General features: G+C 44.0%; 1 protein-coding gene across 2 annotated transcripts in view; it reads right to left on the minus strand.

Annotated features, from left to right (window-relative positions):
- Positions 1-815: 815 nt before the first annotated feature.
- The window catches only part of prrt4b (proline rich transmembrane protein 4b), a 41,369-nt gene continuing 16,170 nt past the window's right edge, over positions 816-26,014 (minus strand). For both annotated transcript variants that reach the window (XM_043713961.2, XM_043713958.2), the window contains exon 4: positions 816-7,321. In XM_043713961.2, coding sequence (XP_043569896.2) covers positions 5,367-7,321 — 1,955 coding nt within the window. In that variant the 3' untranslated portion in view covers positions 816-5,366. The remainder of the gene's footprint in view (positions 7,322-26,014) is intronic.

The raw sequence follows: 26,014 nt of genomic DNA on the forward strand, positions 1-26,014 counted from the left end.
ACCACTATTCCAGAATCTGGTTTCCAGCATCTGCAGTCATTGTTTTTACCTCGAATGTTTTCAAGGAGTTAGGTATAGTTCTTAGGGCTAAAGGCATCAAAGGACATAGGGAGAAAGCAGGAACAGGGTACTACATTGGATGGCGAAAGTGAGGACTGCAGATGCTGGAGATCAGAATCAAGATTAGAGTGGTGCTAGAAAAGCACAGCAGGTCAGGCAGCATCCACCCCAGAGGCTCCCTGCCTCTATTCCTGCTGAAGGGCTTTTGCCCGAAATGTCGATTTTCCTGCTCCTCGGATGCTGCCTGACCTGCTGTGCTTTTCTAGCACCACTCTAATCTACTACATTGGATGATTAGCCATGAACATATTGAATTTGCATTTTATAAAGCATGTTACATTACCTTAGAATATCCCAAAATACTTCACAACTAATTAAATATGTTTGAAGTCAGCACTATAATATAAGACAGTGGAAGCAGAAGGTGAAGATAGCAAAGATAAGATCAGGAGACAACTGCTGGATGACCTAGTTTCTAGTCCACAGGCATAGACAGGGAAAAGAAGAGAGAGAATTTGAAGGAAAATTAGATTGCATTGGTTCCGAGCATACTAAACTCATTGGCCACTCAGAGCAGAGACAACAAGCAACTGTAAACATATAATTTATGACTGATTGATATGATACTTTTCAATCATTTCCATTACTGTTTTAATAATGCACTGGTGGTAACATAGCTGTAACACACCTGTAACTGTTTGGGATTGTAGTCACAACTGAGTTATAAAAAACACACACAATAATTAATACAGCAATTCACTGATAAATAAGTTTATTTTTCATCTTTCTAGTTACCAATTTTTTGTGTTAAATGGCAGTCATGGTTGGGCTAACAGGCAAACATTCAGCCATGTTCCCTCGTCCCTGGTATTGGAGGGCCACAGTTCAATATGTAATGAGGCAAAAAAAGGAAATGAATCTTAAAGCATAAGCTACAGGTACTAAGCCATGAGAATAATCTGATATTGAGGTACAGATAGCACATAGGACCAGAATAAGGACTTTATCATTTATTTGCATTTTCATTGGAGCCAGAATGTTACATTACATTTGCAACCATGACTAGATTTAGAGACACACAGATGTACTATTGCAATCTTTGGCTGCAAAGATCATACTCAGTAAGCAACAGCTTATAGGCTGTATGAGTAATCAGCTTCGTGAACCCTTTCCACTGTGCTGGATGCAATCCTTATTCTGTTCGTTGATTTCTCTGACTCAGCAGAAGCACAATGCTCTTCAATTGCCTAATGTCTGCCCACAGCACAAACAAACAATGTGCAAAGGTGCTGGAGAAGCAGTGACTGCAATTGCTGTTCAAATGCCATCCTTCCCAGATTGAAGCATCATCTTTAAGTCCATGGTAATTCATATCTGCTGAGGGTTGGGATTTAGCTCATACTCACTATTGGTGGGCTAAGTAAGGGATGGTCTAAGATGGGAGGGTGAATGATAAAGGAGGTTTGCACAAAATACAATGGAATTAAAGGAGTGTAATTCACAAAAAGTGAATCAAAATCCTTGAATATAAAAGGAATTTAACTTGTTTAATTAACTTGAATCAATGGCCATGGCCAAAGTCTTTATTCTGGGCTGGTTTATCTAACCTACATTGTACTCTGAGCTGTCAGCTTATTTTAGTTCTGGGCCAACTCTTTCGAAGATAATCATCTCTTTTCAAACAAGGTATCATTCAGGGAGCTGACTTACTTTTGGACCCAGTGAGGCATTGGGTACTACGTCTGATCAAGTGAGATGTTCAATCCCAAACCCAAGTGAAGAACATATTCTCTGGTAAGTATTTTATCCAAACTAACCAATCAAGCATTAGACATCGGATGGTGATAAGCAACCATGTGAGTACTCCTCAACTCCGTACTCCCTGTAAGGCACTGCACTCATAGGGAGCTGTGATTGAAAAATGGTGGCTGTTTTAGGAGATGGAGACTGTAGATTTACCCTCAGAATTTTATCCAGTGGTGACATTGAATTTATTAGCCTTCCAGTTTTTTGAAGGTTAAAAAAAAACTGTTAACTAAAGGTAAGGAATACTTCTGTCAATAACAATACATCATTAAGCCAGGAGTAAAATGCTGGACTTTCCATATTCAAGAATCCAGTCTTTGTGACATCAGAGCATTCGACTTCCACTGGCAATTCTTGAAGCAGTTTATTTCTACTCATCTTCTCATGCTTCCAATGATCTTTGGCCAGGTTGCCATAGAAAATAGTCAAAAAAGCACCAACTTGTCAACTGTTCTGTTTGTGTTGTGGATTAAAGGGAGATTCAGAGTCAGACCATTCTTGAAAAAAAACAAACTGGTTGAGGTGTACAATCCAGTGCATTTTTGGCACAGTATACAATGTCTTGTTGCATTATGATTCAATCCGACAGAGTTATCGAGTCAATTGCAACACAGGAGAAGGCCATTGACTCCATGCTGGCCTCTTGCACAGTAATCCAATAAGTCCCATTCCCACTTCATCCTTTTTGCTTGCAAGTTTACTTCTCTCAAGTGCCAATCCAATTTCCTTTGGCAATCTTCATCATCTCCACTTTCACCATGTTCACAGGCAGTAAGTTTCAGGTCCTTTCTTCTTGCTGCTTTATAAGGTTTTTATTTGACCCTCTATTTCTTGACTGAAACCATATATCTGTGTCTCATATTCCTTGTACTATCAACTAATGGGAACTGTGTGTCTTTGTTTACCTTATCTAAACCTGCCAAATTTGTACACACCACTACTAGATGTCCTATCAACCTCCTATGCTGCAAGGAGAAAAACTGCAGCTTCTCCTTCCCTTGTAGCTAATATCCCTCTACCCTGGAACCATTCTGGTAAATCTCTGCTGTATCCACTGAATGACCTTCACTAAAACGTATTGGCCAGAAGTGACCTAACCAAAGCTTCATTAACGTTCAATGTAACTTTTCTGTATTTGTGCTCAGTACCTCTATTTATGAAGCTTATGATCCCATATGCTTTCTTAACTACTCAGTACTCTTCTAGGACCAGATGCAATCTCAAAACCCTCATTGGGTGTTGTGTTCAATAACTCATTGTATCAATTAGACTTGATACTTGGTTGAATTAGATGCAGGAACAAATCTGACTCAATATTTGATTTGATTAAGTGCATTCAATCAGACATATGGCTGTTATTCTATAAATCAGAATAAATCAAATCACCAGCACAATTGATCAGAAATGTGACCACATATTCCCTTCGTTATGATTAGATTCCCTACAGTGTGGAAACAGGCCCTTCGGCCCAACAGGTCAACGCCCACCCTCTGAAGAGTAGCCACCCAAACCCATTCCCTCTGACTAATGCACCTAACACGATGGGCAATTTAATTCGAGGCCAATTTACCTGACCTACATATCTTTGGACTGTGGGAGGAAACCAATGCAGACATGGGGAGAATGTGTAACTCCACACAGATAGTCATCTGAGGCTGGAATCGAACCTGGGTCCCTGATGCTGCGAGGCAGCAGTGCTTACCACTGAGCCACTGTGCTGCCCCAAGTTTCTGATATTTCTTATCAGAAACCACAGGCATCTTGTATTGAAGTTCCCCTTCTTAAGAACATTAGAATTGGACCTGGAGTAGACCATACTTCCCTTTAAATGTTTATTCTAAGACTGTGGCTTGTAATTCCAAATCCTCCAGCCAGAGGAAAACAGCTTCCAAGCAACTACCCTGTAAAGCCATAGCCTTGGCAGCACCAGTAAGAATGCCCTAGGTAGAGTTAATACTGACCTAAATGGACTCTGTGTTACCTCACACACACAAAAACAGAATTTGCTGGAAAAGCTCAGCAAGTCTGGCAGCATCTGTGAAGAGAAATCAGAATTAACATTTCAGGTCAAATGACCCTTCCTTTGAACCTCTCTCCACAGATACTAAACTTTTCTAGCAATTTCTGCTTTTGTTTCTGATTAACAACATCCCGTGAATTTTTTTTTTCTTTAGGTGTTTACCTCACTTGCTTAGGTAAGTGCCTTTTTTACGTTCTTATTCTCCTTGTTTCAAAACTTAGCCCAGGCTCATGATCCCAGGGTTAATTTTGGATATCACTGGTGAAGAGCTCAATCTCCAGCCCTATTGTTTCTCCTTTAAATCAGGGATCTGCTGCAGAAAAACATAAAGGGTTCAGGATTCTGGCATTATGAATATAAACCACAATATGTATTATTGTAACAAGTGCTGGTGTTGTGACCACATATTCTGGTCTGTTTGTTCTGTCTGGAAATCTCCTGGGTATAGTTTTACAAATTGGATATTCATGTTTGACTTCATGCAATGATCGTGAGCAAGACATTCAATAAAGGGAAATGATCCTTCACAGGGGAGCCCAGTCCATCTCTCACCTGAGATCCACTCACAAACACAAGCTCAGTTTAAGGCTCACTGATTTGCACTGTTCCCAATTGAGGGCAATTAGTTTAACCTCACCTGACAGCAACTAACTGGAACCAAAAACATTCCTGTATATCTCAGAAGGAGAATGGATCAATGTATGCAGAACTGTGCCAACAGAGATTGAATTTAAGGGGTTAAATAACCCGCAAAGAAGATCCACAAGAATTGTTCTTGCCACTTCGCCAGGGTTTCCATCTTCTATTGAAATTATGGTACACACTTGGGCAAAGAACCACAGATACAGTGAATATTTAATGTCTTTTTCAGCTCAAAGTTAAAGATTACTTCCTATGTTAAAAACTCAAAAACAGAAAAATTGATGTGAGTTTTACCTCAAAAATGAAGTACGCATTTGGCTTATCTGCAAGATTGCAGATTCTCAGCGTACCAGTAAGCACTTGACCCAGCCTTGTCAATAACACTGCACCATAGATACACATTTATAGAAGTTCTTTTCTTTTAATCAATCTCTTGTGATTCACCACTGGAGCTGGTAGAGATTCTGCTTTAGAGGTAGAGACACTACCACCATGTCACAAGAGTGTCTCCATGCAGAAGTTCTAGGAGGACAGAATTAGTCTCGCACGTTGGAGCAAAACAGGTGTTAGCAAATTATCAGCATGTTTTACACTTTCCCAATTTTCCTTTCCAATTAAGTTAGTTGGGCATAAACATGATTCCAATTCATTGCCTCACATTTTATGCCACTACCCAAGACCAGTATACGTCCTGAGTCCACCAATCTTTGGCCTCTTGAACACAAGCATTGCACTTTGTTTCACTTTTGACAGTATACTTCCCCAGTAAGCATTTCCAAATATTAAATAAGATGCAGTGTAGAAATAGTTCCGTTTGGATAACAGCATTGCTTTTTTTTCATAATTCTATTGTCTCACTGCTAATACTCAGCTGGTCAATTTGCCTGCAAATCTTCATGAACTCCACTTGCGTTGCTGAATCTGGGGTATCATTTCTATCCATGGTCTCTGGAGAAGACAAAGCCTTTAACTGGTGAATACTATGAAGGCTTGTTGGAGAGGAGTCCCTGTAAGATTTTTGTTCAGAGCCAGTAGTTGAGAAGCCCAACTTCTCGGGTCTGGAGCAAAGCATCAACGATGATCCATCTTGTGAGGTTCTGCAGATGGAGCTGATAGAGCTATCCTCCCACCTTTCTGGAGTCAAGGCTTGTGTCATGTTGAGCTTCTTGAAGGTGTTGGTGATACCTCTGGTAATCTCTGTTCTTTCCACACCAACACAAGACGATGTCCGATACAGGCCTCTATCTGCTGAATTCTCCTTGAAGACGTCATTGGTGCTTGTTGGCATTGACCTGTTGCCACAAAGGGACATATTACTGGAACTGTGTAGTCTTGACCAATGGAATAGACTTTCAGGAATGAGGGCCTCACTGAAAAGGGCTTCATCTATACTACGTCTTAGATTAATAGGTGAAGGGGGTCTTAGATCAACAGTGGAATCACTGTCCATCTGAACACTAATGAAGGAAGATGTCCTGGAGGATCCACCATGTTTTAAATGGAAATCCAGATTTTTAATTTCACTGGTCTCACTGCTGTGATAGATCAAGTTAATCTCCTCACCGCTGCTCAATTGGTTGTCAGGCATGGTGTAGAGGGGAACACATTCTGATTCATTTTGGACAATTGTATCACAATTCAATGTCTTCTCCTGGTGGGAAGTTGACCATTGATTGGTGTTTGAAAGGATAGGGGCTTTCATAGATACATGAGTTGAAGAAAGACAGAACATTTTGTTCCAGTGGTTACGGTCTGATGTTTTAGAGATACAAAACAATGGATAGATACCAATAAGGGACATGGTGAGGCACATGCCCACTTCGCACAAGCTGGTACCAAAATGGAAAATCCACCAAGGCCACGGCTGGAAAACATGATCTCCAGCTAATCCTAGTCGGTACAGAATAGCATATAACTGTAACGCAGCACAGCTCAAGCTGAAAACTGCAGTCCACACGGCCAACTTGGCTACTCTTCCCCAATGCTCTGTTTCTCTGAAGGGTCCAGTGTTCAAAGTCTCGAGGCATGGTGTTGAGGTTTTCATGCTGTAGACCTGCATGCCAACCATACGTGCATGACAGTAAAATGTGAAATATAAAATAGACAAAATGGTTACCAAAACCACAAAGATCCCATGCGACACAAAGAGGAGGAAGGGAGCTTGATTTAGCAGTGTAATGACCAAGATTGTGCCTACAGTGAGTGTGAAGTGGAGAAAGATAATTGTGGTTAGGAAGCATGAACGCTGGAATCGTGACGTCACTGCTTGTGGCCCAGACCTCAATGACAGGATGAGGATTACAACTCCAAAAGCAGAAGTAAGGCAAGGGAAGACCAAATCATACAGAAGTAAGGCAACAATTGTAGGTAATTTGTGCTGATAACAGTAGGCATCATAAAAGAAAATAAAAGTTCTTATTGAGCCTGTCAGGAAAAGCAATCCATTGAGAATCATGAAATAACCAAGACTTGATGGAGATCTGAAAGGAAGACAGAGAATACCAATTGCAGAGATGACTGTTACCAAGCCAAAGAGTGACCCCAATCCATAAACATGGAGGTCCCACGCAAATCCCCATTCAGTCAATGCGGTGTTCCAGTCTGTGTGGAGGTTCACAAACAATGGAGGGACAAGTAGGAAATTAGGATTGAAAGATGTGTTTTGTACTCCTCCTTCACTGTCAGGGTAAATGCTGTTCCAGAACTTATCTGAACTGCAGTTTTCATCCTTGTTACCATTGGATACAGGGATGGGGCCTATACCAGAAGAATTTTCATCTCCAAGGATCAAATCTAGGCAAAAGAGGGAAAAGTTATAATGTAGAAACACAGTTGTAACTCATATTATACCCATTAGCAATTTAATTAAAAAGCACAATCATGGAATTTACTTTAAGAGTGGCATGGTGCTCTGGTTTCGTCCCACAGATGTGCAGATTAGCTGGATTAGCCATGCTAAATTGCCCATAGTGTGCAGGGATGTACAGATTAGGTGGATTAGCCATGGTAAACTGCAGGGTTATGGGGAAAGGGTGAGGAGAGTGGATCTCGGTGGGTGTTCACTTTCTGCACTATAGGGATTCTATATTTCCATTCTAAATTATAGGGATGAGATAATTCTTGGTAAAGAATTTTCAATGTGCAAAACATCTCTGTCTCTGAATAGGTCAGATTGCCTGTTTTAATCACTACATAGAAATCAAATCCTATATTAACATTTGAATGTATTAAATATCCTTGACAAAAAAATGTTTATGTGGATAGTTAAACTCGGACTAATCACATGTTTTGCTCTTATACATTAATGTTACTGTGTTTTTAAACTACGTTGGTTTGAAATTGTCAGGTTGAGCACTTCAGGTCCAACTCTGATCTTAGAGTTGGATATAAGGTCAGCACAACATCGAGGGCCGAAGGGCCTGTATTGTGCTATACTGTTCTATGTGATTCTAACTCCAGGTATGTGAATTAAAATCTTGTAGGTTCGCATCCTCAGTATTTCTCCAAAATCAGAAGTCACACAACACCAGATTATAGACCAATAGGTTTACTTACAATCACAAGTTTTCAGACTGCTGCTTCATCATCAGGTGAAGTGAGGGGTGCACACAGGCACAGAATTTATTGGCAGAGAGATCAGTCCAAGATAATTCCAGGTAATTAAGAGTGTCAAAAGGTAGTACAAATGGTGTGAGTGCAGTGTTGACGGGCTGAATAATAATTCTTTGCAGGTGATCAAAAGTGTCAGATGGTGCGAGTAAAGTGTCAACAGCTGAATAAAGTTAAAAATCACACCACCAGGTTATAGTCCAACAGGTTGATTTGGAAGTACAAGCTTTTGGAGTGCTGCTCCTTCATCAGGTAGCCAATGGCGCAGGATCATAGGATGCAGCATTTATTTTATTTTATTTTTTCTTCTTCTTTTTTTTCTTTTTTTAAATTTTTATCCCCACACTACCACCTAAGTGCAGTAGTGCTTATTTTTTCCCCAGCACCCATGGTGTGTGTGTGCAGGTGTGAGACACAGTGAAAGACACAAAGTGCACGAATCTTTATTCAAATTCCACCATCAGGAAGATAGGAAAACACCCGGGTGGCCAGTGACAAACACTGCCCTTCACATGAAAGGGTAGTGCTGTGTGATCAAAACAGTGAAGGGGAGGGTAGGAACTAAATCAAAATAGAGTTGGAGGGAGAAATAATGCACTCCACTCCCTGCGGTGCCCACCTCCTCCTGAACAACTCCAGGGTGTTGGTTGACACCGCGTGCTCCTTCTCCAAGGACACCCGGGCTCTAACGTAAGGATGCAGAATTTATTTATTTATTTATTTTTTTCTTTTTTTTATGTTTTTTTTTTCTTTTTTTTTATTCAATTTCCACCACCAGGAAGATAGGAAAACACCCGGGTGGCCAGTGACAAACACTGCCCTTCACAGCAAGGGACAGTGCTGTGTGATCAAAACAGTGAAGGGGAGGGTAGGGACTAAATCAAAATAGAGTTGGAGGGAGAAATAATGCACTCCACTCCCTGCGGTGCCCACCTCCCCCTGAACAACTCCAGGGTGTTGGTTGACACCGCGTGCTCCTTCTCCAAGGACACCCGGGCTCTAACGTAAGGATGCAGAATTTATAGTGTCATGCAACTGATGCGATGTATTGAACAAACCTAGATTGCTGTGAAGTCTTTAATCACTTAGGGTGGGGATGCAGGTTTCAATTGATTAATATGTTAATCCCAGAACTTCATTCAGGTCACAGTCCCGAGATAACTTAAGGTTTTACAAAAAAACGGTGACATCTCAGCCCAGACAATGCATTAAAGGTATGAATTAGATTCTGTCTGTATCCCAAACTTGAGTCAGACTGTTTCTATTTCCAAAGTAGGAATTTATAAATTGTCACATGGACTGACTCCCTGCAGATTGTGTGTGTTTTTTTAACACAATAGAATGTATCTGCAAATACAAATCTGCAAATACAAATTCACTCCATAGGCTTAGATGTGTTTGTGCCTGTGTGTGTGTGAGAGAGAGAGGAAGGGAGAGAGAGAGAGAAAGTGTGTGTGGGAGAGAGGACAAGAGTGTTGTGGGAATGTGTGTGCGTGCATGCTAGATAGAGTGTGTGTACAAGTGTGACAGAGTATATGCCTTTGAGAGGGTGTGCGCGTGAGTGTGTATATGTATCTGAGAGAGAGTGTGTGTATGAAGGAGGGTCTGTATGAGTGTGATCATGTGTGTGTGCGCTTACGTGTGAGTGTATAGTGTAGTAGGGTCACCTGTAGTGTCCGAAAAGCTTCGAAATCGACGTTTCGGACAAAAGCCTCCTGATGAAGGGCTTTTGCCCGAAACGTCGATTTCGAAGCTTTTCGGATGCTGCCTGAACTGCTGTGCTCTTCCAGCACCACTGATCCAGAATCTGGTTTCCAGCATCTGCAGTCATTGTTTTTACCTCACCTGTAGTGTGACTGAGGACGGCCTCAACTGGGGTCTTGGGTTCATGTCACACTACAGGTGACCCCACTACACTTTACACTCACACACAAGCATATATGCACACACTCTTACACACGATCACACTCACACAGACCCTCTCTCAGACACACAAACACACACCCACACTTATGTGCACACTCTCCAAAGACATATACTTTGTCACACTCGCACACAAACTCTATCAAGCACGCACACACACGTACTCTTAATTTATAAAAAACACACTTGCTGAAGTGTAAAGTCAACAGATCCCTGCCCAATGTCAAGTCTGTTTTAACGTCCAGTTTTCTCTGTTCATTTGAAGCTGTTATGACCACAACACTCCAATGATTTTATCCATACTCGTTAATCATTTCAGCATCAATATGCTACAGTTTAATGCCTCCCCACAGATTGGGTTTCAGTCAGTTGCAAACACAAAGTAGTGGGTATTCATTCAGTCATCTGACATTGATCAACCTAGCCTCAAGCCTCAGATCTGATTGAGATTATTGCTAGTTACAGAAAGAACCTTTCATTATTACTCATAGGAATTGGCAATGAATTCATTTATTCCAATGACAGTCGTCATAATACCTGTTGGACCATAACCTGGTGTTGTTTGATTTTTAACTTAGTCCACCTCAGTCCAGCACCGCACCTCCACTTCATAATATTCAGTCAACCAGTACTGCTATCACTAATTTTAATGAGATGGCAGGTAACAGGTTTCATCTTGGAATAGAAAAACTAATCAGAATGAGTGAGAGAGTGTCCAAGTGCCAGTGTAAGAAATATGCAGAGAGACAAAACAAAAGAAAAAGGAGCACAAATATTTAGAGAGCAGGCAACAGGCAGACACATGCACATACACACACAGAAAGTAGGAAAGGGAGTTACTAATAAATGCAAAGGCATGTAAAGCAAGCACACATACAGAGTGTCAGAGCAACAATTACAGATACACATGAAGGGATAGGAAAATTAGGAAAACAGGAAGATGGTGAAGGAGTCACTGAAAGAGCAAAGCTAAAAGCACAAAAAGACAGAGAGAATGGAATATTATTCATGTACAGTGACACTGTTATACAATCCCAAGTATTAAATACAAGTTAATACTGGGAAAATCCTAAGTGTAAATTTTTTTAGTTAAGAAGTGAATAGACTGGGGCTGTTTTCCCTAGAGCATTGGAGGCTGAGGGGTGACCTTACAGAGGTTTATTAAATCATGAGGGGCATGGATAGAGTAAATCGGCAAGGTCTTTTCTCTGCGGTGGGAGAGTCCAGAAGTAGAGGGCATAGGTTTAGGGTGAGAAATGACAGATTTAAAAAGGACCTAAGAGGCAACATTTTCACACAGAGGGTGGTGAGTAAATAGAATGAGCTGCCAGAGGAAGTGGTAGAGGCTGGTACAGTTATAACATTTAAAAGATATGGGTATGTGAATAGGAAGGGTTTAGAAGAATATGGGCCAAGTGCTTGCAAATGGGATGAGATTAGGTTGGGATATCTGGTCAGCATGGACGAGTTGGACCGAAGGGTCTATTTCCATGCTGGACATCTCTATGACTCTAAGTAACAGAATGAAAATCCCCAGATATTCCCAAACATTCCTAGGATAGGCACAACATGTGTTAGGTACAGAATAAAGCTCCAACCATGCTGTCCCAGAATGAAATTCACACAACACCAGGGTATAGTCCAACAGGTTTATTTGAAAGTACAAGCTTTCGGAGCCCTGCTCCTTCATTAGGTAGCTAGTGGGCCAGGATCATAGGACACTGAATTTATAGTAAAAGATCAAAGTGCCATACAACTAATGCAATGTATTGAACAAACCTAGATTGCTGTGAAGTCTTTAATCACATAGAATAAAGAAGCAGGTTTTGATTGATTAATATGTAAATCGCAGTCAGAGTCCTGAGATAATTTAAGGGTTTATAAAAACAAGTTTATATCTCAGCTCAGACAATGCATTAAAGGTGTGAGGTTAGAGTCTGTCTGTTTCCCAACCTTGAGTCAGACTGGTTCTATTTCCAAAGTAGGAATTTATAAAATGTCACATGGATTGACTGCCGACAGATTGTGTGCTTTTTGAACAAAATAGAATGTATCAGCAACTACAAATTTACAACATTTCACTCCATAGACTTATGTGTGTGCATGCATGTGAGGGAGTGAGGGAGGTGGGGGGAAGAGAGAGAGAGAGTGAGTGTGTGTGTGCGCGCGCACACGTGCACTTGTTAGAGTGTGCACATGAGTGTGATGGAGTATATTCCTGTGAGGGTGTGTGCGTGAGTGTTTGTGTGTCTGAGAGACAGTGTGTATATGAGAGAGGGTCTGCATTGTTGTGTATCCCAATATCCACCTTGGAGGCTGGCAAGATCTGAGGCCGAATGTCCTTGACTGCTGAAGTGTACCCCGACGGGGTGGGGACACCCTTGTCTGGCAATTGTTGCACAGTGTCCATCCATGGCTTTTGTTTGGTCTTGCCAATGTGCCATGTCCCGGGGCATCTTTGCCTGCAGCATGTGAGATAGACAATGTTGGCTGAATCACATGAGTACATGCCGTGCGGGTGGTGGGTGGTGTTCCCACATGTAATCGTAGTATCCATGTCAACACTGACACATCTTGCAGTGGTTGCCATGACAGGGTTGTATGGTGTTGTGGTCGACATTGTCCTGAAGGCTGAGCAGTTTGCTGCGAACAGTGGTCTGAGGTTTGGTGGTTGTTTGGAGGAGAGAAGTGGAGGTGTAGGGAAGATCTTGGTGTGGTGTTCATCCTCATCAATAATGTGTTGCAGGCTGTGAAGAACATGGTGTAGTTTCTCTGCTCCCGGGAAGTACTGAACAATGAAGGGTACCCTATTGGTCGTATCACGTGTTTGTCTTTTAATACATCACATCAGTTATATGACACTTTTTCATAGAATCCCTACAGTGTGGAAACAGGCCGTTTGAACTGATAAGTACACATCGACCCTCTGAAGAGTATCCCAGCCAGACCCATTCCCCTACCCTACATTTCATCTGACAAATGCACCTAACCTATACATCCCTGAACTTTTACTATAAATTCTGTGTCCTATGATCCTGCCCCACTAGCTACCTGATGAAGAAGCAGCGCTCTGAGAGCTTGTCCTTCCAAATAAATCTGTTGGACTATAAGTTGGTGTTGCATGATTTTTAACTTTGCCCATCTTAGTCCAATATCGTGGTAGGAGAAAGTGAGAACTGCAGATGCTGGAGATCAGAGCTGAAACTGTGTTGCTGGAAAAGCACAGCAAGTCAGGCAGCATCCAAGGAGCAGGAGAATCAATGTTTCGGGCATAAGCCCTTCTTCAGGAATGAGGAGAGTGTGCCAAGCAGGCTAAGATAAAAGGTAGGGAGGAGGGACTTGGGGGAGGGGCATTGGAAATGCGATAGGTGGAAGGAGGTTAAGGTGAGGGTGATAGGCCGGAGTGGGGGTGGGGGCGGAGAGGTCAGGAAGAAGATTGCAGGTTAGGAAGGTGGTGCTGAGTTCGAGGGTTGGGACTGAGACAAGGTGGGGGGAGGGGAAATGAGAAAACTGGAGAAATCTGAGTTCATCCCTTGTGGTTGGAGGGTTCCTAGGTGGAAGATGAGGCGCTCTTCCTCCAGCCGTCGTGTTGCTATGGTCTGGCGGTGGAGGAGTCCAAGGACCTGCATGTCCTTCGTGGAGTGGGAGGGGGAGTTAAAGTGTTGAGCCACGGGGTGGTTGGGTTGGTTGGGCCGGGTGTCCCAGAGGTGTTCTCTGAAACGTTCCGCAAGTAGGCGGCCTGTCTCCCCAATATAGAGGAGGCCACATCGGGTGCAGCGGATGCAGTAAGTGATGTGTGTGGAGGTGCAGGTGAATTTGTGGCGGATATGGAAGGATCCCTTGGGGCCTTGGAGGGAAGTAAGGGGGGAGGTGTGGGCGCAAGTTTTGCATTTCTTGCGGTTGCAGGGGAAGGTGCCGGGAGTGGAGGTTGGGTTGGTGGGGGGTGTGGACCTGACAAGGGAGTCAACTCCCCCTCCCACTCCACGAAGGACATGCAGGTCCTTGGACTCCTCCAACCACAAGGGATGAACTCAGATTTCTCCAGTTTCCTCATTTCCCCTCCCCCCACCTTGTCTCAGTCCCAACCCTCGAACTCAGCACCACCTTCCTAACCTGCAATCTTCTTCCTGACCTCTCCGCCCTCACCCCCACTCCGGCCTATCACCCTCACCTTAACCTCCTTCCACCTATCGCATTTCCAACGCCCCTCCCCCAAGTCCCTCCTCCCTACCTTTTATCTTAGCCTGCTTGGCACACTCTCCTCATTCCTGAAGAAGGGCTCATATTCGAAACGTCGATTCTCCTGCTCCTTGGATGCTGCCAGACCTGCTGCGTTTTTCCAGCAACACATTTTCAGCCCCAATATCATGGTCCCAGGATGAGGAAGTGATCAGGCCGTGTTAGAAAACAAGTGTGTGTTGACAACAGATAATTCTCAAGGTTAAACTCGTCAGCACTCAAGCCCTGATTTTAAGGTGAGGAAATATTCGTAGAAGCAGTAATTAATCATCTGAAAGACCAAAATATGAGTCAAAAGTTACAGGGAGCCAGGAGGGCAGGGTCTCATTGCTGCTGGTGATCCACAGGAAAGATCTTATCAAGGTAAGCATGAATGGGGAGATGATGGGAAGATCTCTGACTAGAAATGAGGCAGACAACCCAGGAGAGGAGATGCCCCTAACATTTCTGAGCTATCTGTGGCCAGGTATACATTTGTCTGGGAGTGTTGTTTTCTTGTTCCTGAATTTACACAGTTGAAAATATTGAGCCTGGGTTGGTGGTCAGAATGTTGAGAAAAAACACATTAAAGATAGGACATAAACCTTCCCCCACATCACCTCCATAATCCCAATTCCCTATTGTTCCATTCCCACTGGGCAGATTGTGTTAAAATTAACTAGTGTCATATAAAACATGATGAGGAGCTATTTAGGTAAGTCTTCACGCATCCTCATTACCACAGCAAAAAGGCAGGGATTTTATGAGAGAAGAGGGCACACTTTGAGGAATAAATCATTCTGCAATCAGGGCCTACTGCAAGATTGACATCTCCCTCTAAGAATGGAGATGGCATTGCACGAATCTTAAATCACAGCAGTAGTTTCAAAGGAAGGTAAAAGAGAGACATCAATTTCATCCTAATCTAGAATGAGAGATTGGTACAGCAACTCAGGGGGGGGCCATTCAGCCTATCATACCTGTGTTAAATCTTTTACAGAATTCTTTTACTGTCAGCACTTTCTCATGGCAGTGTATTTCTTTTTCTTCAAATATTTAACAACAGTTCTATGTGTTAAATTTAATCTTTTGTATGTGTCTGCCGATTTCATAAGTCTGTATTTCATGAAGTCTCATTATTATCTACTTCATTGTTTATTACACTTTTGAGTTGCATCTCATTTCTAAACTTTGAAATGATGCCCTGTATAGCCAAGACCAAGTCATTAATATGCATCAGAAAGAGCCCCACTCACTGCATTCCAGGCAACTCCCCTATAGACATCCCCGCCCCCCCCCAGAGTGAATAACAATTGTTCACCACTACTCTCTACTGTATCCATTTCACTCTCTGCGAGGATTCATATGGAAAACATCAGGAAGAGGCCTAACCCACCAAACTGCTTCCTATTGTCAAGTCTCGCTATCAGGATCCCAGGAACTTCCTGATGATGGAGGTGTGTGTGGGGAAGGGAAGGGAGGCTCAATTCCCACCTCCTGATTCAAAAGGTCTCTTACTAAAAATATATTTTTAAAAAAACTATTGCTGTAATCAACTAGGAGACAGAAGGAAATTAAAAGTAAAAACAGGAACTGCAATAAAATGTCTCTACAGGAAATGGATAAACATAATTATCCTTCATATTACAAAAAGAAACATTCTAAATTTAAATTGAGTGGAATGGAAAACTCTCAACACAGACAGTATACAAAATCTAAATGTCACATGTGATTTGTCTACTACTGTGCAACTTTCTCAAAAAAATAAATAAATCCTACAGTGTGGAAGCAGGCCATTCAACCCATCAAGTCTACACCACCTCTGTGAAGAAGATCCCATCCACACCACCCCCTTACACTATCACTGTATTCACAAAGGACAACATAAATAATGTCCAGAAATGTTGGGGATTACTGGGTCTAGTGAGAGGGAGAAATTGAAAGAAATCAATATTATAGGGAAATGGTGTTAGGAAAATTGATGGCATTAAAGGCCAACAAATCCCCAGAGCCTGATAATTTACATCCCAGAGTACTTAAGAAAGTGGCCCTCAAAATAGTGGATACATTGATGGTCAATCCATATAAACTGTTGACAGTTCCTATGGATTGGAGGGTAGTTAATATAATCCCACTATTTGAAATGGAGGTGGAGAGAAAACAGGAATTATAGACTGTTAGCCTGACATTGGTAGTGGGGTAAATGTTAGAGTCCAGAAGAAAAGACTTAATAGAAGAGCACAAGAAAACAGTAACAGGATCAGGCAAAGACAGCATGGATTTACAAAAGGGAAATCATACTTTACAAATCTACAGGAATGTTTTGAGGATCTAACTAGCAGAGTTAATGGAGGGGAATTAGTACATATGGTTGGCTTGGACTTTCAGAAAGTTTTCCGTAAGATCCAACATAAGAGATTAGCATGTAATTTAAAGTGCGTGGGATTGGGGGTTGTACACTAACATGGATATAGAACCACTTAGTAGGTAGAAAACAAAGAATAGAAATAAACAGGTCTTTTTCCAGGCGGTGGGCAGTGAATATTGGAGAACCACAGGGATCAGTGCTTAGACTCCAACTGTTCACAATATATATGAATGATTTAGAGGAGGGAACTATATGTGATAACTCTATATTCACAGAGAATGGAAAGCTGGGTAGAGGCTGAACTGTGAGGAGGATGCAGTGATGCTTCAGTGTGATTTGGACAAGTTGTGTGAGTGGGCTTTTGCATGGCTTTTGAAGTGTAATGTGGATAAATCTGAGGCTACCTACTTTGGTAGCAAAAACAGGAAGGCAGATTATTATTGAATAGCAATGCAATGGGAAAGGAAAGGTGCAACAAGACCTGAGGTTCATGGTACACCAGTCATAGAGTCAAAGATGTACAGCATGGTCCGTCTCGTCCATGCCAACTAGATATCCTAAATTAAAGTAGTCCCATTTACCAGCATTTCACCCATTTCTCTCTAAACCGTTCCTTTCCATATACCCATCCAGATGCCTTTTAAATGTTGTAATTTTACCAGTCTCCATCATTCCTCTGGCAGCTCATTTCATACACAGCCCCCCTCCCCCCCGCCCCCGCATGAAAAAGTTGTCCCTTTGGTCCCTTTTAAATATTTCTCCTCTCACCTAAGACCTATACCCTCTAGTTTTAGACTCCCCCACCCCAAGGAAAAGACCTTGTCTATTTACCCTATCCATGCCCCTCATGATTTTACAAACCTCTGTGAGGTCACCCCTCAGCCTCTGACGCTCCAGGGAAAATAGCCCCAGCCTATTCAGCCTCTCCCAATAGCTCAAACTCTCCAACCCTGGCAACATCACTGTTAACCTTTTCTGAACCCTTCCAAGTTTCACAACATCCTTCCTATAGCAGGGAGACTAGAATTGCACACAGTACTCCAAAAATGGTATAACCAATGCCCTGTACAGCTGCAACATGGCCTCCCAACTCAATACAGTCACTGATAGTAGACAAAATGGTATGTTGACCTTCATAGTGAGAAGATACAAGTTCAAGAGCAGGCATTTCTTGCTGTAATTGTGCAAAGTTTTGATTTATACCACATCTGGAGTATTATCTGAGGAAAGACATTCCAGTTATGGAGTGAGTGCAATGAAGGTTTACCAAACTGATCCCTGGAATGGCAGGACTGACATATATCAAGATGTTAGATTGGTTAGGGCTATATTCATTGGAATTTAAAAGAGTGAGGGAAGATCTCATTGAAACGTATAGCATTCTAACAGGGCAAGACAGAATAAATGCAGGAAAGATGTTCCCAATGACCAGGGAGTCAAGAACCAGGGGTCACAATTTAAGCATTCAGGGTAGGCTATTTAGGATGGAGATTAAGTCAAATTTCTTCCCGCAGACAGTAAAAATGTTGAGCCTGTGGAATTCTCTACCACAGAAAGCAGTTGAGACCAAAACATTCAATGTTTTCAAGAAAGAATTAGAGCTCGTTCTTCGGGCTAACGGAATCAAAGGGTATGGGGAGAAAGCAAGAACATGAATTGAGTTGGAGGATCAACAATAATCATACTGAATGGCAGAGCAGACTCGAAGGGCCAAATGGCCTAATTCTGCTCTTATTTTCCCTGTTTCTATTCAAGGAAAAATGCACAAAAGATCACAGGAGTTAAGACTAATTAGATAGCTCTTTCATAGAGCTGCCTAAGGGATAGTGGGTTAAATGGGCTTCTATGATTCATACAAATATTCTGCCAGTGATAGTTTCTGGTTTCAAAGACATCAACAGGATCTTCTTCATCACAGTGATGATACCTGTAATATAGCCTTCTCCTCTTCTCCCTAGTTGATGAGAGACCTACTTAATAATTCATTGCTGTCTTCTGTAGCTTTCAAATGTTGCACCCACTGTCTAAGAGACAGGAGGCAAGCTGATTGTGAAATTTAATCAAGTTAATGCAAATGCATCTGGTTATATACTAGTAGTGTCCCATGTTAGGGTCAACAGGGGATCCTAATCATATCCGGAGTTGAGTTTGCTGAAATGATGATGAGTGCATCTCCTCTCCTGACCCATTGCATAGACACAATGGATGACAGTGCACAATGGACAAAGTCACTGCAAAATGAATGGTAGTAATAATATGGTGAGGTGTTCAATAGGCAGCTTAATCAATATTAGCCATTTTAGATTCTCTCCAAAGTTAAAATGACCTGGACAGAGACACCAGTGCTCTGGAGGGCGTTACATAGTCCAGGGTGGATGGCTATGTCAATTAAGAACGTGAGCCAAATAACTAATTGGGCGTATCCTATAAAGAATCGTAACACACCAGGGACCCTTGTCTGGAAACAGCCGTAAAATCTGTTTGTCAGTAAAATTGTAACATGGAAAGCAGAGTGAGTGAGTATTACTGATTGGTATAAATACTTTACAGTTTCTTTCACAAGGATGTACACATAAAGTATTGTGTATGAGGTACTTTCCATTAAGCTGAGTGCAAGGGGCTAAAACAATGTTGGTATAGTAGTCACTTCCATGGCGTCAGCAGTTTCTACAGGACTGCAATGTTCTAACAGGGCAGAACAGCTTTATTTAAAATCCCCTGGACATTGTTAAACCCTGCGAACTGTGAACCTCCATGCGAATGATTGAGAAGGATTTGTAGGCTTTACAGGATTGTACAGACTCAGCCAAAACTCTCCTTTCATTTGTTGGGAGATGGACCCTATGTTTACAGTGCATAATTTCCAAGTGACTGAGCTGAGAAACAGCAGAAAGTGTTACATTGAGTAGCCCAGAGAGCTTGTCCTGTAGATTCCTATAGTCAAAACCTAGCTTGGGGGATTGGGAGGTGGGGAGCTCTGTGTGACAGTTTGGTGATTGATTTTAATGAGAAAAAATCTGAAAAATACTTGAGCTCCAAGGAGGTTCCATGTGGACCAACTGATAGATAGGGGGAAACTTATTTTGAGGTCAGGATCTCTTGCTTGTCACATCAGAAGTTCAATCTTGTACATAAACAGAAATGTCAAGCTTTTTCCTGGATATCTTTCACTGGAGTATGAGTTTACAATGGAATTACAACTATCCTAATATCCAAAGCTGCAATGAAACTTTTCTATTAAAACTATAGGGCCTGCATGTCCTCACTGGTAGCACTCCAATTTCAAAGCATTGCCTTAGTTCTCAGATGCAAAAAGAAATACAAAGGAAACAACTATAGCAGAGGCACATTGGAGTAATTAAAAAGAGTGAAGGAGGGAGAAAGGAGAAGAAAAAAATCATCTGACAAGATTGATCAGTCATTTAAGCTTTGCTCATTTCCTTCCCTTCCCATGTCTTCACTACTCCCCATATCCTCACTATTCCCATGTCTTCACTTAACCATGTCCTCACTCCCCCGCATCCTTACTCCACTTGTGTCTTCACTCCCGCCATGTCCTCCTCTACACTGCATCCTTACTACCCTCACCCCCTCACTTCTCCAGCGTCTTCACTTCCACCCATACTCTCCTCCCCCCACACCACATCCTCACTCTCTTCCATGGCTCCCCCTCACTCAATTCAAGAGACTTGTGTGCTCAGTAAACAACAACAGAGATCGGGGGGGCCAAATGATTTAGCCCTTATTCTCAAAATTTTGCCCCATGCTCTAGATTGTTTGGAATGAGAAATAACCTCACAGTATCCATCCTTTTAAGTGACTTCAGAATCTTGTGTGTTTCAATGAGATCACTTTTCATTCTTCTCAACTTAAGAGAATATAGGCCCAGTCTGCTCAGCCTTACATTTCAGAACATGCCTCTCATTCCAGGAAACAATTTAATGAACATTTGCTATACTGCCTAAGAAAAGCATATCCTTCCTTAGATGTGGTGACCAAAACTGCACTCAGTACTCCAGGCCCCATTAAACTGCAACAACATCCCTTTGCAAAAAAGGCCAATATGCCATTTGTCTTCCTAATGGATACTGCACCTGCATGTTGACTCACGTACACTCCAGTGTCTCTGAACAACAGCATTTATAAGTTTCACATCTTTTAAAAATATGTTCTGCTTTTTTATTCTAATGAGAAAGTGAATAACCTCATGCTTCTCCATATTATATTCTATCTGTCACTCTGTTGCCCAATCTGTTAACCTGTCTACATTACTTTACAGCCTCTTCCTCACAGCTTACATTCCCAGCCAACTTTGTATCCCCAGCAACTTTGGATACATTGCTGTTGTTCTCTTTGCCTAAGTCATTAATATCAATTGTAAATGGCTGTCGGCAACAACTGTTACCAACAATCCACTAAAGAACAATGTGTGGGGCAGGGGAATAGAACCTCCTCCACAGTTTTTCTCCTGGTATTGGGAGAGTTGGTTGGTCAGTCTTCCAGAAACTAAATAATTCTCAAAGATGTTTGTCATAAACAGTTTACTGTTTGCAGGTTATGTCAGTCGATGGGATGGGGAAGTAAGATTCAACCACATCATTGTCTGCTGAGTGACACATGACAGTAATTTGTTTTATATAAGCACACTGAGCAGGGTGGCACAGTGCCTCAGTGGTTGCAGGGCGTCATGGTGATTCAGTGGTTAGCACTGCTGCCTCATAGCACCAAGGATCCAGGTTTGATTCCACCCTTGAGCGACTATCTATGTTGAGTTTGTACATTTTCCCCATGTCTGCATGTGTTTCCTTCCACAATCCAAAGATGTGTAGTTCAGTTGGATTGGCCATGCTAAATTGCATATACTGTCCAGGGATGTGCAGGCCAGGTGGATTGGCCATGCAGAATGGCCAGGGTTACAGGGTAGGAGCATGGGCCTAGGAGGGATGTTCTTCGCAGGGTAGGTGTGGACTCAATGGGCTGAATAACCTGTCTCCACATTGTAGGGATTCTACGATTCAGAAAGAAATGGGAATCGAGTATGGAACTTAAAATGTGTTTCTTTGGAGGCATTAGTACTCTACACTTGGAAAGAGCTTAAATTTGAGAACCTAATTACATCACCATGACATCCCAAAACACTTTATTATCAGCAAATTACTGTTATTCCGCAGTTAACCTAGCAGCCAACTTGATTTCTTTGGGGTGTTATAAATAGAGAATAAGTTATCACATAAAGTTTTCAGTGACTGGGATTGATGAAGGGCATTGGGAACAGTTCTGCTTTTCTTTAATTAAAACCCACAGCTGGCTGATTCAGAGGTTATTGAACAGCCAAGTGAAGCAGGATGTCAGGTAAGAAAAATAATCAGATCTGTGTGCTGGATTTTACTGTCCAGTTCCCTGACTATGTCCTATATAATGGTGGGTTAGGAAGACATCAGATAGCCCATCCACCTTTGGGTGTATTGGTGGCTACTTAGGGGCCTCATTCCATCTTTGCAGCTACTTTTGTGTATGACACGGGAAGGCAAAAACAGGGTGGGCTGTTGACAGGCAGGAAGGAGGAATATCTCCTTTAGGTGTCTCAGTGTGCCCATCAGCAGTAGTCCCCTAATCCCCAAGATCATAGCCACCTCCCCCCAACCTCTTCTCCGCCCTCCACCTCTCTACCTTGCTGGGTTCTGACAGGCATCGTTATCATCTAAAATCCATCCAGAATCTATGAGCCTTATTTTTCAAGGACTATTTGGGCTCTTAATGCTGACCACTATTCAATCCTGATGCTGTGCAGACTACAAGCTGCCGGCCAAAAGGTGGGACTTTGTCCAAGATGAAAACACCATCCCACACTGAAACAATTAAGGCTGCTCTCAATGTAATATTGCTGCAGGGCACCCAGATTTTGGTTGGCAGGCTGACCTAGGATTTTACAGTAGGGAGGAGAAAGTGAGGACTACAGATGCTGGAGACCAGAGTTGAAAAGTGTGGTGCTGGAAAAGCGCAGCAGGGCAGGCAGCATCCGAGGAGCAGGAGAATCGACGTTTTGGGCATAAGCCCTTCTTCAGGAATGAGGCTGGTGTGCCAAGCGGGCTGAGATAAAAGGTAGGGGGGAGGGGCGCTGGGAATACGATAGGTGGAAAGAGGTGAGGGTGAGGGTGATAGGCCGGAGAGGGGGTGGGGGCGGAGAGGTCGGGAAGAAGATTGCAGGTCAAGAAGGCAGTGCTGAATCTGAGGGTTGGGACTGAGATAAGGTGGGGAGAGGGGAAATGAGGAAGCAGGAGAAATCTACATTCATCCCGTGTGGTTGGAGGGTTCCTAGGTGGAAGATGAGGCACTCTTCCTCCAGGCATCGTGTGGCCAGGGTCTGGCGATAGAGGAGGCCAAGGACCTGCATGTCCTTGGCGGAGTGAGAGGGGGAGTTAAAGTGTTCAGCCATGGGGCGGTTGGGTTGGTTGGTGCGGGTGTCCCAGAGGTGTTCCCTGAAACGTTCCGCAAGTAGGCAGTCTGTCTCCCCAATGTAGAGGAGACCACATCGGATGCAACAGATACAGTAAATGATGTGTGTGGAGGTGCAGGTGAATTTGCGATGGATATGGAAGGATCCATTGGGGCCTTGGAAGGAGGTGAGGGGGGAGGTGTGGGCACAAGTTTTACACTTCTTGCGGTTGCAGGGGAAGCTGCCAGGAGTGGAGGTTGGGTTGGTGGGGGGTGTAGACCTGACGAGGGAATCACGGAGGGAGTTGTCTCTCCGGAACACTGATAGGGGTGGGGAAGGAAATATATCCCTGGTGGTGGGGTCTGTTTGGAGGTCGTGGAAATGACGGAGGATGATACGATGTATCCAGAGGTTGGTGAGGTGGAAGGTGAGGACCAGTGGGGTTCTGTCCTGATGGCGATTGGAGGGGCGGGGTTCTAGGGCAGAGGTGCAGGAAGTGGAGGAGATGCGGTGGAGAGCATCGTCGACCACATCGGAGGGGAAATTGGGGTCTTTGAAGAAGGAGGCAATTGGGCTGTTTGGTAGTGGAATTGGTCCTCCTGGGAGCAGATGCGGCAGAGGCGAAGGAATTGGGAATATGGGATGGCGTTTTTACAGGGGGCAGGGTGGGAGGAGGTGTAATCTCGATAACTGTGGGAGTCAGTCAGTTTGTAGTAAATGTCTGTGTTAAGTCGGTCGCCCGAGATAGAAATAGAGAGGTCTAGGAAGGGGAGGGAGGAGTCTGAGACGGTCCAGGTAAATTTGAGGTCGGGGTAGAAGGTGTTAGTAAAGTGGATGAACTGTTCAACCCCCTCGTGGGAGCATGAGGTAGCGCCAATACAATCATCGATGTAGCGGAGGAAAAGGTGGGGAGTGGTGCCAGTATAGCTGCGGAAAATGGACTGTTCCATATATCCGGCAAAGAGGCAGGCATAGTTGGGGCCCATGCGGGTGCCCATGGCTACTCCTTTGGTTTGGAGGAAGTGGGAGGATTAGAAGGAGAAGTTGTTAAGAGTGAGGACCAGTTCAGTTAGTCGAAGGAGGGTGTCAGTGGAAGGGTACTGGTTGGGTCAGTGGGAGAGGAAAAAGCGGAGGGCTTGGAGGCCTTCGTGATGGCGGATGGAAGTGTATAGGGACTGGATGTCCATCATGAAGATAAGACGTTGGGGGCCGGGGAAGCAAAAGTCATGGAGGAGGTGGAGGGCGTGGGTGGTGTCCCGAACATAGGTGGTGAGTTCTTGGACTAAGGGGGACAGGACAGTGTCGAGGTATGCAGAGATGAGTTCGGTGGGGCAGGAATAGGCTGAGACAATGGGTCAGCTGGGGCAGTCGGGTTTGTGGATTTTGGGCAGGAGGTAGAAACAGGCGGTGCGGGGTTGTGGGACTATGAGGTTGGAGGCGGTGGATGGGAGATCCCCTGAGGGGATGAGGCTATGGATGGTCTGGGAGATGATGGTTTGGTGGTGGGAGGTGGGGTCATGGTCAAGGGGGCAGTAGGAGGAGGTGTCCATGAGTTGGCGTCTAGCTTCAGTGATGTAAAGATCGATGCGCCAAACTTTCACTGCGCCTCCCTTGTCTGTTGGTTTGATGGTAAGGTTGGGGTTGGAGCGGAGGGAGTGGAGGGCTGTGCGTTGTGAGGGTGAGAGGTTGGAGTGGGTGAGGGGGTGGACAGATTGAGGCAGTCAATGTCACGGCGGCAGTTGGATATGAAGAGATCAAGGGCGGGTAAGAGGCCAGCACGGGTTGTCCAGGTGAATGGGGTGTGTTGGAGGCAGACAAGGGAGGCGCAGTGGTAGTTTGGTGCACTGATCTTTACACCACTGAAGCTAGACGTCAACTCGCGGACACATCCTCCCTACTGCCCTCTTGACCATGACCCCACCTCCCACCACCAAACCATCATCTCCCCGACCTCAAATTTAACTGGACCATCTCAGACTCCTCCCTCCCCTTCCCAGACCTCTCCATTTCTATCTCGGGCTACCGACTCAACACAGACATTTACTACAAACCGACCAACTCACACAGCTACCTAGATTACACGTCCTCCCACCCTGTCCCCTGTAAAAACGCCATCCCATATTCCCAATTCCTTCGCCTCTGCCGCATCTGCTTCCAAGAGGACCAATTCCACTTTCGAACAACCCAGACGGCCACCTTCTTCAAAAACCCCAATTTCCCCTCAGACGTGGTTGACGATGCTCTCCACCGCATCTCCTCCACTTCCCGCACCTCTGCCCTTGAACCCCGCCCCTCCAATCGCTACCAGGACAGAACCCCACTAGTCCTCACCTTCTACCCCACCAACCTCCGGATACATCGTATCATCCTCCGTCATTTCCGCCACCTCCAAACAGACCCCACCCCCAGGGATGTATTTCCCTCCCCTCCCCTATCAGCGTTCCGAAGAGACCACTCCCTCCGTGACTCCCTCGTCAGGTCCACACCCCCACCAACCCAACCTCCACTCCTGGCACCTTCCTCTGCAACCGCAAGAAGTGCAAAACTTGCGCCCACACCTCCCCCCTCACCTTCCACCAAGGCCCCAATGGATCCTTCCATATCCTTGCAAATTCATCTGCACCTCCACACACATCATTTACTGTATCCACTGCACCCAATGTGGTCTCCTCTACATTGGGGAGACAGACTGCCTACTTGCGGAATGTTTCAGGGAACACCTCTGGGACACCCACACCAAACAACCCAACTGCCCCGTGGCTGAACACTTTAACCCCCCCTCCCAATCCGCCAAGGACAAGCAGGTCCTTGGCCTCCTCTATCGCCAGACCCTGGCCACACGATGCCTGGAGGAAGAGTGCCTCATCTTCCACCTAGGAACCCTCCAACCACATGAGATGAATGTAGATTTCTCCAGCTTCCTCATTTCCCC

This window comes from Chiloscyllium plagiosum, unplaced genomic scaffold (assembly GCF_037043375.1).
Source record: "Chiloscyllium plagiosum isolate Xiang-an unplaced genomic scaffold, Cpla_swu_hap1 HiC_scaffold_23, whole genome shotgun sequence".
Lineage (NCBI taxonomy): Eukaryota > Metazoa > Chordata > Chondrichthyes > Orectolobiformes > Hemiscylliidae > Chiloscyllium > Chiloscyllium plagiosum.